The sequence below is a fragment of the Amblyomma mixtum genome, chromosome 3 (genome assembly GCF_055824585.1).
Source record: "Amblyomma mixtum isolate Tamu chromosome 3, ASM5582458v1, whole genome shotgun sequence".
In the NCBI taxonomy this organism is placed as follows: domain Eukaryota; kingdom Metazoa; phylum Arthropoda; class Arachnida; order Ixodida; family Ixodidae; genus Amblyomma; species Amblyomma mixtum.
This window is the reverse complement of record NC_143014.1, coordinates 349,302,743-349,319,977: the sequence shown is the minus strand read 5'-3', so window position 1 is coordinate 349,319,977 and position 17,235 is coordinate 349,302,743. Positions and strand designations below refer to the sequence as shown.

The 17,235-nt window shown below is 47.3% G+C and overlaps 1 protein-coding gene across 1 annotated transcript in view; it reads left to right on the top strand.

The window, feature by feature from the left end:
- Window positions 1-17,235, top strand: part of LOC149356306 (A disintegrin and metalloproteinase with thrombospondin motifs like) — a 130,956-nt gene that overhangs the window by 57,655 nt on the left and 56,066 nt on the right. The window contains exons 3-4 of the mRNA XM_089576301.1: window positions 7,815-7,907; window positions 9,886-10,006. Coding sequence (XP_089432427.1) covers window positions 7,815-7,907; window positions 9,886-10,006 — 214 coding nt within the window. The remainder of the gene's footprint in view (window positions 1-7,814; window positions 7,908-9,885; window positions 10,007-17,235) is intronic.

Here is a 17,235-nt window from a genome sequence, read left to right as displayed (position 1 = left end):
GTCTTGAGACGGTTGTTCCATGGTAAATCTCAGATCAAGCCCTTGCTCTTGAAACACTTTAAGAATATTCGTTGGTTAAAAGCCATCCTGGCAACCTTTGTCGAAGATAAAAAAATCGTCGACATAGCGAAAGATTCTTATACCCAGCCCCTACAAGCTATTGTCAATCAATCTATCAACCTGCTTAAGAAAATGTCACTTAGAACAGGAGCGACCTTCGAACCGATACCGATACATAATATTTGGGCATAAACGGCACTGCCAAATTCAACAAGCATGCTTTTCAAATAAAAAGATGTTAATTCCAAAAACGACTCTGTTGTTATACCACAGCTATTCCCAAATGCTATCTCATCATTTTGTTCCGCAATGCACAATTGCAGACTGGTCATAAGGGCTTCATGTGGAATCGAATAAAATAATTCTTCGACATCAATGCTAACGGCCGAGCAATCCTCTGGGTTGTCCCTTCGCATTTACTGAACTACTATCTCAGTGTTCCTGACAAGATATGAATCTTGTAGACGCAAAGTAGACAAATGTTTTTGCAGATAGCTTGAACAATAGCTTGCCATGAACCCTTCTCAGAAATTATCTCTCTAAATGGTTCCCCAGGCTTATGTGTCTCCATAGAAAAGAATGTGTCCAGAAATCGTGATTTGGTGTTTTTTACAGCTGTAGTCAATCTGCTTAACTTTAGTCCTTCTAACAAGCGCACAGCCTCTCTCTTGACCTTCGTGGTATCTTTTGGTACCACCTTAAAATTCTTCTCAACAGCCTTCAGCGCTTTTTGGTCGTACATGTCCCCCGAAAGAATGACAGAGCGACCCTCCTTATCCGAGAGCGGGACCTTAAGATTTCTATCTACCATGAAATCAACCACAGGGCCAATCCTAAAAGACTCACGCTGGCACCGCTCTGTCCATGAAGCAACATTCACGCATTCCGAAATGAAGTACGTTCGCGAGCACTCTTCCACCCGCATGGCCAAACGCCTGACCTGTGCGCCCTTGTCAATGGGCGACAGACGAGGTTCTGTTGCGAATTTGGGTCCCTTGCGAAGCACAGCGAGGTGTCTTTCTGGCACGCAGGTGTCCCCAAGCACCACGACTTCACCAGGCGTTGCTTTCTTTCTTTTCCTCGGCGGAAGTCGCAGACGAACACTATCCCAGAGAAATTCCGCGCTGTAGTCCGCAATCCTGCTCCTCTCCTGGTATGAGCGTTGCTGGTGACCCTGCACATCGACGCCGCAGACGACGCGAAGATGGTCCTTGTAGAAACACACCTGCCGCCACGTCTCGGAACACAGTATGCTGCCCAGCCTACGCCTGTGACCTTGCGACGGCTTTAAAGGCCCAAAAAACACTTGGGCTTCAGGGGGCAGCGGCCTAACATCTTGTACCCAGAGGCGACCCTCCGTTGCATGCGGAAAAAGCAATTAGTGAAGCAAGCGTTGCTTGGCTGGAAAGGTTAAAACATACAAAAGGGCCCTCTGTACAAGAAATATGCTGCAAAAGAAGAGACATCTGGGCTAGTTGGTAAGGTGACATAATGAATATTGATCAATTCGCTCTCACCCTACCATAAGCCTGCTGCCCCGGTTAGCTCAATTGGTAGAACGACTGCGCCCGTGAAGCGGTGGTGCCGGGTTGGAACCCCGGATAGGACGAATTTTTCTTTAGCTAGGAAGTTTCTGAGAAAGCTGTATAGCTTTCCTTTGTAGCCGTATGGCTGCGCTCGGGTGGATGTCAATGAGTCATTACTCTCCTATTACAAATCTACTCCACCTTGGGGGATTCCCTTAAAACATTTGACCAGCAGACCACTACTGTATGTCGGAGATAGTTTTAATAGTGGGAAGCTCCCGTCTAATGCACATGTGTTGCGATCAGTATCTACTGCTTCACACGATGTACTATCGGAGACAAAAGTGGTATACTCCATGCGATGGGAGCCGGAGCAAGGGAAAATTGCGGCACTGTAGCGAGCTAAAGCACGAAACATTCAAACAAGCCAAGCGACATGCCTGCTGATAATAAAGGTCACGCATTGGCTGTCTCGTTTCCAGATGCCGCCTGTAGATGGCGTTCATCGCATCAAGTATGCTAGCAATGTTAACAGCACAGTTCTAAGAGTCTTGTGACGGTAGTTCCATGTGAGCATCATCTTATATCTAGAGCAAGAAAATGTCACGTCAGCCTCAAAGAACATTCGCAAGAATGCGGTGCCTTTGACTGGTCAGGGAAGACAATAGATGTGGTGGCGATTTTAGGAGCCCGGTTGTCTTCGCTTTCACCATTCTTCGCGCGTCACCGCAAGCCACAAACACACGTGCTAGTTTAGAGGTCCGTGGTAGTTGATAGCAGCAGCGTCTGTAATAGGTTAAGTAAAACAGTGGTGTACGGCAAAGATGTAAGATTATGAACTAGGCATCTACAATGGTGCCATTTGTTATTTAGTTCGCGCTTCGTTTAACGCGCAGAAGCTCCGTAATCACGTTTTGGAGCAGCACACCTTGTGCACTACACTACCGATGCCATGCCCTTAGCGCTTACTTTACGCAGACCTGAACGCTCATCTCTCCGTAAACGGCCACCAGAGCGCTCCCTTCTCAGTCACCCAGGGCATAAGGCAAGGATGCCCTCTCTCCCCAACATTCTTCTTGTTATGCCTGGATCCACTCATCCGGCGCATTAACGACAGTCCATCCATACGCGGCTTCCCTCTGCCTGGCCAGGGCCAAATCAAAGTTTCGGCCTACGCCGACGACGTGTCGCTTTTCCTCAAGGACGAGGATAGCTACGCCGCTTTTTCGCGGCTGTTTCTCGAGTACAGCGAGATATCAGGGGCCATATTGAACAGGGGAAAAAGCAAGGCACTAAGGTTTGGCACCTTCACACCGAACCTTGCGGGCGAAGTGGAGTGGGTGCAGGGAGTGAAAGTCCTGGGAGTAGTATTCCTTGCCAGCGGAGAAGTAGCCCGCGAAACCTGGACTAACCTCCGCACGAACGCTGAGAAACGCCTCTCGGTGGCGTCAACTTTCCGCCTTTCAATGGCAGAGCGCTGCTATTTAGTTAAGTCCACAATCCTAGCCGCATGTTTTTTTGTCGCCCGCGTCGCAAACTCACCGCGCACGTTTGCTCGCAGGCTAACCTCGGCCTGTGGATCTTTCGTTTGGGCGGGCAAAACCGATTTTGTGTCACGAATGTTCATGCGCCTTCCATCGTACATGGGTGGGTTTGGTATACCTTGTATCCGCACCATGTGCAATGTGCTCGCCTTGCGAGGAGTACGAGATCTTGTACGCAACCCAGACTATCCCGGGAGAACACTCCTCACATACTTTCTAGGTACAGCGCGTAACGTGTTTTTTACACAACACGTGGTTGGCCCTACAGCCGAGCAGCCGCCGGAATTTTCGTTAACGTGCGTCGCACACTGGCGTCGTTGTCTGCCAGCGTGCCCGATCTGGATGTTGATGAAACCCCGCCCTCCAGGATGTGTGAAGCACTAACGGTAGCTGAGCTGACACGCGAACAACTCCAGAGAACGAGACGGGCACGCTGGCGCCAACTGACCTCAGCTGCGCTTCCTGCAGATGTCAGGAACTTCGGCTGGCTGAGAGGCTGGCGGGTCCTGCCCACAAGAGACCGCCTTGCGGCGTGGGGCGTGGCGCCCTCCGCCCGATGCCCGCAATGCGGTCTCTTAGAAACATTGCGGCACGCAATGTTCGACTGTGTAGTGGCGCGCACCTTTTGGGTACTAGTGTCACAAATGTTCGTAATCCGCCTCGAAGCGCGCTCTAGTTCACGCGAACTGTTTCCAAATATGCTCTTGTGTGTCGGCATGTTCGTTTTGTGGCGGCAGCGTGGAGCGGCTTCCTTAAATGGGCGTCCGCAAAGAGCAATGTTTCCAATGTTGCAGCGCCTCCGCACGCGCCTCTTTGAGCAAGCATGCGTGGACGCACTGACAATGAGTGAGGCTGAGTTCTTGCGCAAATGGTCGACATACTTTATCGTCCTGCGCGGCGGTCGAGTGTCGGCTTTCTTACTTCCTTAGTGACGTGCTCAGTGCTGCGTCACTGCGCATGTGCTTGACTGATCAGAGCATTGAGTTCAGCAGTTTTGCTTTGCATTTTTGTTGACATTAGTTGAAAATAAACTTCTCTTTCTATGCCCTCAGCGATGTGGTCCGAAAAAGCGTTCTAGCCATACGTTACCATTTGGTTTACCGCCGTGAAGACGGCTTAGAGCAGTCGCATTTGTCCTCCATGAAATCGAATGCACAGTCACACGCTATTCACGACAGAACGCTGCCACTACACAAGCGAGAGGACGCCAGGCTTCTTCCGCATACAAGGAAGCTAGCTTGTGAATACAGGCCTGCATATTTGATGCGGTGAAATATCTGTCTGCTTCAGAATGTTGGAAATGCGCCGGAGAGTGGGCTTTCGAATCGATCAGAAGTATTAACCTATAATATTTGAGATTCGTATTACAAGTTTGGATGATGCTGATCATCGTGATAATTTTGAGGCCAGGGGTAATTAACTAAGTAAACCGTGCAGTAGGGTGGTGCAAACGCTCAAGCCACTGAAAACGCGAGACGACACGCTGTTTGCTCGTAATCATCTCGGGTGATCAAGACGACGCGTTCTTCATGAATATCCGTGGCACGTGTGGCGAAAACATCGAACACTGTAATTCGCGCTCCTGGTCTCGGAGAATCTACCGTCGAGGGCTATCGCCGCTTCCATAAATGACTCTGAGGCTTCGTAACACCGACAGTTATCGCGAGATGATGGTGCAGTTATCGCCAGCCACACGCGTCTTTGTTCCTTCCAACATATTGACTTGTTCCTACCCTTTATGCCTCTTTGCTTTGCTTTAGAGGGGCGATTTGAAAACTTTGGTCCGTAAAAGCTATTTTTAATTAGCCTATGTGCAAATAATATTTGGAGGTTTGTGCACATGTCTCTAGCGTCACTCTCTGGCCAAAAAATTAATTTCGAGCAGGCGTGAAATTCAAATGCTGTGAGTCACCGAAGTTTACTGGAGCTGTCGCAAAGCATTATTACAGATGACATTTTATGACGATGAGGTCGTCCTGTACACTCGATGTCGGATATGTAGAACTCGAAGGTAATTGTGAAATAGTTAGAAATGCCGACAATTTGACACATGAAACGTGGGAATGGAGCATTTAACCGTAGACTAGAAGCAAGGGTGCGGTGCGCCTGCACCTACACTGGCGACACGCTTACTACCTGGACGTGCCACCTGGCGGCGTTCTGGCAGCACACCACATGCTGGATGTGGCTAGACCTACAGCCTGCTTTGCATCAAAGCTGCAGTGGATGGTGCTTCGCAGCTTAGCACCACCGATTGTAAGAGGTGTTATCGTATGACATGTAAACAAAAGGCGCACCTGCTGCATGCATGATTTAGAACTGCGTCGAATTTCTTTGGAGGCGAAATTCTAGAGGCCCGTGTACTGTGCGATGTCGGTGCACGTTAAAGAACCCCAGGTGGTCGAAATTATCCGGAATTATCTACTACAGCGAACGTCATAGCATCAGTCGCTTTGGGACGTTAAACTCCCATAAACCATAAATCGTCTTTTTGCAGATTAGTAGTATCCTTGTTGCTAGTAATTTCACAAAAATAACAGTCATCAGCAAAGAAGATAGACACTAAAGTTGATTGTAGACGAAAGGTCATTTATGTAGATAAAGAATGTAAGTAAGGCGCCATGAAGCCCGTTAGAAATAGTAGCGTACACTGAAGTGGCACAATAACAAATGCCGGTGATTACTTTTTGATGGCCAAGAGTGACAGAAGCCCGTACTAGTACCAAATCGCTGTTAATATGAACACATGAGGATGATATGTCTTTGGATGTACCTAGCGGAGCACCCCCACCCCGACGTGTTCGTTCGCAACGGTGGATTGAAAAATGTGACGTATAATGAAAAATTTCAGCGTCATGATCTCGTGTTTAATGCCTTGCTTCACTTAAAGCGATGATGTGCGTAGGATGTATCAGTCGGAGATGTAAGAGTGTGCCGTTCGTTAAGCGCGCTTCTTAGTTACCAAAAAGGACTGATATGCTAGAGGAAGATGCAGGTGAATAAAATGGGGCGCTACCCCATGCCCTTTTCTTGAACGAAACAGACGGCCGAGCAGTGGCGGTATCAACAAGTTCTTCACACGATTCATCCTCACGTACGCTGTCAGAGCTGCGACAGTACACCTCGCATTTGTTACTCGCAATTAGTTTCTTTTTTTCATGGAGTCTAAAAGTACTTGAACCGGTAGTAGAATCTATAGTTGGGCTAGTTGGTATCTGTTCATTTTGGGTAGAAAAAAAGCGCGAATGGACGAAAGAACACCGCTCGTCTGTGTGTTTCTTTACCGCTGTCTTTCGTCCGTTCGCGCTGTTTTCGACGCAAAATGAACTGGATCCGGGCTGACTTTTAGCTAACTGATTTAGCTTGTTTTTATGGGCTATGCGAGTAGAACCGGAGTAGTCTTCACTAACTCTCTTACTGTTGCACCACGCCCTCTGAAGCTAGTGGGCAGTCAGGAGGACATATCCGCTCCTTTTTCCTGCCTCAAGAGCAATAAAAAAAAAATACAAGAACTCGATAGGGAAGAAGAACAACCAGACCACACCGATATCTGCCTGTTGACCTGGGCTGGCGCTGCTCGCGTTCGAAAGCAAGTTCATCGATGAACTGAAAAAAAAATACTTAAAAAATTCAGGTGCCCGCAGTTTCCGGGAAGCTTTCGGCAGAGAAGCAGCTCCGTGAAATATGCCATGTAGCCTCCAGTCAGCTTTTTTGGCTTCACAACATTGCATGCGATTTGCCGGACATTGGCCCCCAGGCATGACGGCGATTTCACGTCGAAAACGGGCACACCAGGCCAAAGGCAGCCGCTACCCGCACACCACGTTCCCCTCGTCACGCAGTGTCACATCGCCTTTACGATGCCAGCACTGAGAGCTGGCGTACAATGTGGCGCAGCTGACCGTGCTTTGCGCGCGAAAAGTGATCTGGGGTCAGCCGTTAGGAGAAGTGCCACTTCCATGGGCGCGGCGGCATTCGATATATTCAATGTTACACTGAACGGGAGTTTGATAAATGCGTACAGTGGTGCTCTGCATTTGCGTGCGGCTTTCAACACGATGTTTCGAATGTTCAGTATAAGTAATAATTCGACATATTCAAATCTGACATACCCGGAACCGACCGTACTTATCAGTCAGGGAGGCAAAGGGTTGATTTAGTTAAAAGTATGAAATATCGAGATCTGCAACAGCGCATTCTCAAACTGCGTGTTTTTTTGCACAGACGAAGATACTTTTCCACACCTCGCTAATAACAATGTGTGGAGCTGATCGGAAGAAACAGTCCCCGTCATAGGTCATTATGGTATGTGACAGAGGGCGCACATATGACTGCCTCAGACGACACAAAATTAATTTAAAAAAGCATAACAAGACAGGGTTATGAACTTGACAACACAACCAATGGTGCTGTGTTTGGGTCGCAATTCAAGGCTTGATTCGTAAATTTGGGATATGTTAAGCCACAATTCAGGCTGTAACAGGCGGCGCCTTGTGTGTAAGTAAACCCAGTCAGGTTGTTTTTTAGAGACGGGCGCAGCTTGCCTTCGATGTGGAAACCTAAATTTGAACTGCGGCTAACTGCTCTTGCGTGTATGCGGTATGTGTGCATTTCTGTGGACAAAAAGAAAGCAAAACACAATGGGAGGTATAAACAGCGCAACAATAAGAAAGCTTATTTGCAGGTAAATGGCTCGAAGTTGGACGAAAGCCTTTTCGTTGATCGCAAGCAGAAGTCCTCGGTCATGATGCGCCTAAGCGAGAAAGGGGTCTCCCTGGTATGTAGCCAATCAGTGGGTGTTCTGCCCTGTGCTCGTAACATCTTCGAATGCTATCATTTGATGTTTTTTTTAATTGTCCCTGCAACTTCCTGTGCCCAGATACGATGACGCCACGTCCTGTGTCCTCTTGCGCCTGCCACTGTAAATGAGACAAGGATCTAATTCTCTACGTGCGCTTTCACCACGGTAGAAGACACGCGTAGGAGGGGCCCAGAAGTTGCCACACTACATCTGTTTATTTTCACATGTAGTATCCTGGTTTCAGAACGATTTTAGGCCGATATATTGTAAGAAAGCAAACAAGCTATCAAAACTGGGCACTCCCATCATGAAGCGAAAAGTAAAATAGTGATATGGCCTTCCTTTTGCTTATGATACAATTAGCGCTCTAACGTGTTACAGTTGACATTTATATTACGATTTGCAGGACGGCAGCTTCGTCCAGCAAAACTGAACTCTCTCGCGCGTGCTTTGATCCAGTCTCTGGCCTCTCACTTCCTTAGTTTGATGTTATGCTATTTTTCGTTTCTCACTGCGTTCTACGAATGCATCAGCACCGTGCTTTAACAGGATAGACATGCATATTTCATTTTGCTTGTTTTTTACATCTGTCGTCTCTCTGAGAAATGGGCACGGCCTAACCGCGTGTGACGCACTCACATACACAGTTTTATTGGGAACTCAATTCCATGACACCTCGTTGTGCAGATGGTCAATTCGGAAAACCATTCGAAACATACATCGAATAAGGAGAACAGTAGTCTTGAAAAGCACGAGGGAGTGTATTGTAAGGCAATATTCCAGCTCTACAGCTCAGTCGGTTGCGAAGTTTGGGGCGGGGGAACATTCAGCGTCAGCGGCACTCGACCAGCTCACACGATAGTAATACCTCTGCCGGTCTAGCACTGCTTGCTGCACTTGAACCTTTACAATGCCTCCTCCACCTCAACGAAATCATTGACAGAAATTGCTTTTTTCACTGACTGGATCATCGGCAACTTTTCAGCGGTCAAAACTTACTTGTAAGGGGGAATAGAAGTTGGCGAGGGTAGATGTTGTCCTGCCGTAGGTCTTAAATTAGAGGAATACGTTAACAACTGTTCGTGGTGAAAAGGGGACGGACAGTAATCCAGGCTTGCCAGTATTTAGGTACGAGGCGTTTCTGAAAATTTCAGAAATCGCCAGCCATTTATAAATTTTTTCCTACCGGACATAGAATTCTCAACTAGGTTCACCTTAAAACTGCTATCAGCAGCAGCGTCATGCTGTCAGAATGTGTCCAAATCGCAACCCTGCGACTGAGGTTTCCAACGGTGCACAAAATATAGGCGCGGCCCTCCACAGGGGATGGAGCCCAAGCAAGTTGCTTCTGGGACATGGAGTACTTGTGGCGCATTACGCATCGCCTGTATTCAAAATCTCTTCAAGGTGGGAGGAGCCTTTGTCCAAACGCACTCTTCTGAAAGTGAAGACTTCCATGGTTGCTGCAAAGGGCTCAACTACATAGCTTAAAGGCAAATCCGCTGTGCCGTTTAGAGTTGGTAAAGGCTTTGCGCATGTCCAGAATTCTTGAACAACAGTTTTGAATATTGGAATATTGTAAGATACTGTTATGTAAATTTAAAATGTAATGGTTCATTCTTCCGATGCGTAGAAAAATATTGCTTTTAAAGCTTTTACATCACTCGCATCGAGCAGTTAGAACACTATAGAAAACCAATAGGGAATGTTTTTGACGATAGCAAAAACCGTAATAGCAAATAAAATGCAAGCCTGCCGACGGAAGATCTGCGGATAGATGGTTTTAGTGAAATCCAACGGTATATAAAAAAAATTGCGGTCATAAACTGTTTACCGCTGAAAAATGCTTTTGATTAGAATTGCTGGGTATGTTAGGCACATTATCCTCGTGATCACTCAGTCACTTAGTTTCTTTTAAGAAAACTTTCTAGCAAACAGCGTTTTTGTTTTGCAGACTGGAATTGTCAACGACGAGCTGCGAATCCAGCCTTTGGCTCCGCAAGGCCGAAGTTTGCTTCTAACTGGCGAACATTCACTAGATAAAATTGACAAGGCTCAAATTGAGGACCTGCCGGGTAAGTTAAGCATACGACTTCTGAATCTGAAGCCTCTAAAGCAGTCCTATGGCTCTGTTAACGAGAATTCGTTTCCCATTTGTTTAAAACGTCCATGACTATTGCCTTATTTTACTTCCCTCGAGCAATGCACAGTTCCTCTTGACTGAATAAATCAAGATTAAAATTGGAGCTTTTCAAGCTCGGCTCCTTCTTGATGGTCCAATGATCTATAAGAACTCATTTTTGCACGCAGTCGAAACATATCATCTTAGCAATTTGTTCTTCAGCGCTGGGAATACGCGGAGAAGTATTCACTTCACAGTTACTAACTAGCTTATCACTACCGCATGCACCACATGATCACGTCGCAGAGCGGACGCTCAAATGGCAGGTCGCAAGGTTTAACATTCACATTTAAAACCTCCTCTTGCCAATACCTTAATTTGTGACGGAAATGATGGGCGAAAATTCGCATAGCACCCAGACAAAGCCGGTGCAGCCGAGTCACTGGAATTTGTACCACCATGAAAGTACAACACAGCCTCAGTAATTCAATATCATAGCAAAAAGAGGAAGGAGAGAAGGAAAAATTATGGAGGTCATTCAGTCATGTTCGGCTGGGTAGCCTGCACCACGGGAGGGAGCAAATGAACTGGGAAAGGAGGGCGAGTAGAGCTCTTATGAAGCGCGCACAGCAGCGTGCAAACGAAGTCTATACTCGGATTATCAGGCCCATTGACTTCATGTCCAGTGGCTGCGTGCGTCAGCAGTTAGTGAAGCCACGGAGCATGTATACTGTCTTTGCCAAAAGTAACCTAGCGGGCGCGCCGGCGGCCGGAGCAGACTTGCAGCCGACCGACGGCGCCGCTATCATCGGCGCTGGTCGCTGCTCCCCGGCTGCAAGTGTAAACTGGATGACGTAAGCCTGCGCCCTGTATCAGTATGACAGCAGTCCGAGCGTGCGAAGTTGCTCGCCATGCGTAATACCTGCTGTTGTAGCCGAGAGCGGTGAGTCAGAGTCAGGGCGACGAGCAACGTAGACGCTTTATTGGCACGCCCGTGCAGAACCGAGAATGCCGGACGCCCGCAGAACACAACGCTTATATAGCGCTGAGCAACGCGCTATCAATGTGACGTCACACGCGCTTCGCATGACACAACATTCCTTCCCACACTGCTTATGGCCTGTACCCATCGGGAGACTTCCTTGCACGAGCACTGCGTCGAAGAGTCTGTGCCCCTTGATGGGATGCAGGTTCTCGAAGAGGAGACGGCGGTGCAAAATCCAGGCGTGGACTGGCATTCCGCTGACTCAAGGGAGCCGAGTCTTCGAGTGGCTCGGACGGTGCTGCAGCAGAGCTCGTAGACTCCAGCACGGGAACAGGAGGCCTCGTAGCAGACACCTCCAGCACAGGGTCTGAAATTGAACTTGGCAGTACCAAACAGGGAGGCTCACTGTGCCCTTGTTCGTCACTGTCAAAATAACACCGACGTAAATTGTCTACATGCTCGAATCTGTTCCCGGTCCTAAACGCACAATGTATGTAACAGCACTGCACCTTATTTCAATGACCCCAGGCAACCAGTCAAAGGTGAGTGAACAATTGTAAAAGACCAACCACGCGCAGATGTCAAAGCAAAGCTTTATAACGCGGAAGAGGTCTAGTGTTAGTCGCAGTTCCCGAAAAGGGTCGATAGAACGGAGGCAAGTAGTGTGTGTCTGCGAAGCCTACTGGGCCGATATTTTGAGAAAGAAGCTCAAGCCTCCTGACGACCCCAGTTATCAAAAGCGGTGTTTCAACATTCCGCGACGAGGCTTGAGCTGACTGGATACCACAACAGAAAGACAAGGAATGAAAGTCCCGCTTTGGAGCCTAAGCATACGAAGTCTATATGTTTCCACATGATAGAAAAATAAACACATTGGAGCTGCTAGTCGTTTTGATATGACTATTTAGGGGTTCAACCTTGCTTAAATGATGAGTGCAAAATTGTCATTGGCCGGGCGACCTCTGCGGCGAGCTTTAGGACGAGTTTTCCTGCCTTTTGCCACTCTTTCTTGCTTAGGCAATGTACTTCGCACTGGATGGCCAAAGAGGGCCCTGGTTTCTTTTTCCCTCACACCGTGCGTAAGTGAATAGGATAACTTTACCCTGCTGGGAGAGAAAGTTTTCGGATCAGATTTCCCCACACAACAAAACGTGACGGCTTATTAACGTCGTAAAAGAGCGGATGATGCCGCCGTACTGCCTCTGACGTACGCGTTGGAATGAGACTTAAACATAGAACCCCTAGCCAGCACGGCCTAACGCAGCACGCGTGCCGCTATTTGACACTATGAGATAGGTGCCCATATATAAGGTCAGTTCCTGTCGCGGCGTCGGAAGATCATCATTGACGCTAAGGAAGTATATCTAGGTATGGTAACCCCCTTGCACTCTCGCTGTGCAGACTCGGAGTGCGGCCTTCTCCGCGCACATGCTGCCGCTTTTATCAGTGCTGTCTCAATTACTATCGCCAGCCAGTGTTTAAGAGATGCGGATGCCGAAAAAAATATTTGGACGCAGTGATGCTACTCGTTCGCCTGGGAAGAGAGACACGCACCGTCATGGCGAGCGGACGCGTCTCACATGTGATCCCGCGTTAGATCCTCCTAGCCCCGGAAAATCCTGTCGGATTGTAGTAAAAGTGCAACCAACGATTTCCGAGCTGCTTGACCTTTTTTCTGTGGCTTTTGTCCCCAAGCTGTGCTACGCGAGACTCGAAACACCTTCAGGACAACGACTCCGATGCAGACGCTGAAGCTGTGCCTGCTGCTCTTGCATGAAACGGCGTTGCGACCACCGTGGCTCCACCTGCTGTGCCGCCTCGCTTGCCCGGAATGGAAGCCGACATGGCCACGAAAAGCACCACATAAACGGAAGCCCCTACGTCAACCAAGGAAGGCTGGCTTCAAGCATGATAACGGAGTTAAAAGCTTCGAGCGGTATCGCTGACTGCGGACATTACCCCCGAAGACAAAAGCCTGAGCAGCCGACCACCCTATCCCACCCACCCCCAAAACTTACAAATCATGCCGCGCGCCCCTACTATCACGATACGAGATGACAATCGTCATGCTCCCCAGGGAGGCTCTCAACCCCATTGCCTGGAAACCGCACCACATCACGCAACACCTAAGCAGGGTCTGTCAGATCTCCTAAACGTGCTGTTCAACTCAACCACAATGGATTATTCCCGACGGCAACACACTGGCGATAATCACTTCAGACATGGATACTGTGCAAGGCACCAAACAAGTCACTCACTTTCGCTAGCGGAAACTGAATACATTTACGTACAGTCTTTGTCAAAAGTAACCAGGCTGCATGGTTTGCTTCTAGCTCGTACAGTGGAGCAGTTACAGCTTCCCTGAAGCTGAAATGGTCGTTAAAGGTAAGGATTGGGGGTCTTCTTACCTTCCAACGCGTTTTGATCTTCAGGAAAGCCACAAGGGCTTCACTATGCAAGCTAGACTATACAACTCCACTATACAACTTGCAGGTGCGCGTGGTTATATAAGGTCTAGGGGATGTGGTGCTCTCCTCGCTCTGCCCCGTTGGGTGTGCTTCCCCGTGATGCATCTTGCCTAGTTACCTTGTCTGACATGGGAGGGCGCCTGCATCGCAGCGCCGATGCAGGTTATAATCTGTCGTACAGATTAGGCGGAAATGTAGTTGAGCAGCGGCTCCTGGATTCAATGTATGCGGACGATATTGTATTGTTAGCAGATAGCCAGGAAGATTACAAACTTTGATTAATTGTTGTGGAGACGAAGGAGACGCTCTAGGTTTCAGTTTTAGCGCAACTAAGTCAGACGTGACGATTTTCAACGATACAACTGATCAGGTGCTTACAATACAAAGCCACGAAATACCCAAAGTGGCCAAATACAAATACATCGGGATATGGCTAAACGAAGAGCAGATATACACGGAAAAGCATGAACAGTCTCTTAGGGAAAAAGGACGAAGAGACGCCGGAATAATGAAACATAAGGCGTTATGGGGGTACAAAAAATATGAACTACTAAGAGGTATTTCGAAAGGAATAATGGTGCCGGGGCTTCCTTTCGGGAATGCGGTTCTGTGCTTAAGGGCCGAAGTTCAGTCGAGATTAGACGTAAATCAGAGAGCTGTTGGAAGATTAGCACTATGTGCCCACGGCAAAACCACAAACGAGGCAGTACAGGGGGATATGGGCTGGGCATCGTTCGAAGCACTGGAAGCTAAGAGAAAAATATTGTACGAATAACGCCTGAGGAAATTGGACGATAACAGATGGAGAGCTAAGGTATTGAAATACTTACACAGAAAGAGCGTTGACTGACACTGGCGGAAAAGAACTAGAAAACTAACCAGTACGTATGGCGGTCATGAGGACGGAGAAAGAGCCTTAAACGACAGGTTAAAAACGCGGAAGTTTAAAAACATGTCAAAAACGCGGAAATAATTTTTCTATGATAACTCAAGAGGCAGTGCCCTAGTCTTTGAAGCTAAGTCAGGGTGTCTTAGAACGCGCAGCTATAAAAAAATCAACGAAGATGATGACACATGTGGAGTGTGTGGTAGATCTGTGGAAACAATTGGTCACCATATACTCAAATTTGATAGTATTCATCCAGATGTCGATCCAGGCAAAGTCACTCTTCCTGAGGCTCTTGGGTTTAAAGATCACAATTTGGTTGGTCTTGTAAATAAATCTGCAGTGGAAGTTAGAAAAAAGCGATTGGAGGATCGGTGGCTGAAAAGCTGAGATGTGACATAAGGTTAGAAGTGTAGGAAACGGTAGGTAAAGAAAATAGCGAATCTTAATGAGAATTATCAACAAAGTTGAACAAAACTAAAGAAAGGAAAGCTGTGCATGGTGCCAATTGCCACCACCCCGTTTTAAAGGAGGCGCTCCCATCCATCCATCCATCCATCCATCCATCCATCCATCCATCCATCCATCCATCCATCCATCCATCCATCCATCCATCCATCCGTCCGTCCGTCCGTCCGTCCGTCCGTCCGTCCCTCCGTCCCTCCGTCCGTCCGTCCGTCCGTCCGTCCGTCCGTCCGTGCCGCCGCGGTGGCTCAGTAGTTATGGCACTCGGCTGCTGACCCGAAAGACGCGGGTTCGATCCCGCCGCGGCGGTTGAATTTCTTTGGAGGAGAAATTCTAGAGGCCCGTGTACTGTGCGATGTCAGTGCACTTTAAAGAACCCCAGGTGGTCGAAATTTCCGGACCCCTTCACTACGGCGTCCCTCATAGTCTGAGTTGCTTCGGGACGTTAAACCTCAATAAACCAAGCCAAACCATCCGTCCGTCCGTCCGTCATTCCGCCCGCCCGCCCGCCCGCCCGCCCGCCCGTCTGCTCGCCTGCCTGCCCGAGGGTAATCGCGTTTTCGAAATTACAAAAACTGATATGGATATTATTTACGTTGGGCTACGCGCCTCTCATGAATTAAGGAGCCGTAATGCAATGGTTGAAAAGTTAGCTGTTCAGTATTGGTTAACCAGCCTGCTAGTTAGCATGCCTTGATGTATTGTGGTGTACTTCAACGCTTACAATGCTATGCTAAAAAAAGCGCTGTTTTGACTGAAAAAGCCTATTTTTAAAAATTGGGTAAAGTCTTGGATGACACACCCTGCATAGAGGTCTGGGATTAAAACTGATCAAAAATAGTTTTATCTTTTAGGTACTAGAGCCTGTTTCTTGAACGCGCAGGAATATTGTGGTCTCAGATACCAATTAATAGAGGAGTTCCTCAAGGTTCAATTCTTGGGTTCCTTTTTTAACCCAAAGACCCTCACTCTTATTTACATAGAACTGAATGTGTCCTGCAGGCCGAAGACGGACGCAACATAGCTTCTGGTCACTTCTACATTATTTGCAAATCTTGACTTGATGCTACAATGCTTAGTGAAATGGAGCCCTGGTCACTACATTAAAATTGGTCCGTGCAAAACAAATTGTGTTCTATTTCGCGCCTCTCGAAAGAAAATTATTTCATGCCTTTCAATACATATGAGAGAAGTTGCCATACCACAAACACATTATGCTTGATTCGTAGGCGTGATCGTTGCCTTGAACTTGAGCTTTAATAGTCATGCCTCCTCAGTAGTTAAGAGTTGGTTTTCGAAGAGAAGTACTTCTCAGAACACGACTATTTTTTAATTTAGATGCGTTGCTCTCCATCTATAACTGATTATTGCACTCCCATATATAATCACTGTATCGCTTCATTCTGTAGAACACGGAGAACTCTTCTCTCAAGGCTTACTTATATGAAAAAACAAGCCTTAGAATCGATCACTTTCTCTTTTTGTCTACAAATCTGCGCCTTAGCTCCAGTCACTGCACATGCTACACGTTGGAAGATTGCACACATTTGACGTCTTGGGTTACCTTTTTAAAGACATCAATAAATATATTTGTGTTAATTTCTTCCTTTGAAAATACAATAGCCAATCATGATATGACGCGGTTTGCTTTGTTGAGCCATTTCTTATTACTGAAACCACTAAATAATCACGGCAGGCAGGCGACTTTCTTTTTTGTCGTTTCCACTTGGAATAACCTGCATCCTTCCCTCAAAAATACTAGTGCCGTTGTGTAAGTTGCAAAAAAATGTTAAAACAGCAATTATTTTAATTCTTAGATACTTAATACGGTTATGTCCTTAGCCATTCTGCATCACAACGTACTGCTGTCCATTTCGTTGTCTTTTGTTCCTTTTATTTTCGTTTCTCTATTTTCACCTCGGGCTGTACGCACGCAATGGGTTTTATACTCTGTTCGTGTAATTTTTAGAGGCCCTATTGGCACATTCCACTTTTGGGCCTCATGGTAATGTAATCGTTACTAATGTAATTAAGCCTGTTATGTTCTGAAAATATGAAATGAAAATGCTGAAAACATTGAAAGATAATGTCATTCATGTGGACCTGCTCGATGAGGTACGTGTGGGCTGGAAAGTTTGGCGTGCTCGAAAATGTGCAATTATTAATTATATGGACGATGTAGGCCTGAGAGCAGATGTGGACAGATTCCCCCGCTGTCTCTTTCCCTGGTCCTTGCAGAACTTGTTCCTCCCTCTACCTCTCATAATTTCTTCAAATTTATGGTCACCGTGGTCCTCGCTCTTACTTTATTGTTTTCTTTGAGACTTTTAAATGTCATGCCAGCGAGGGGAAAAAAACAAGGGGAATTAGGCAATGTC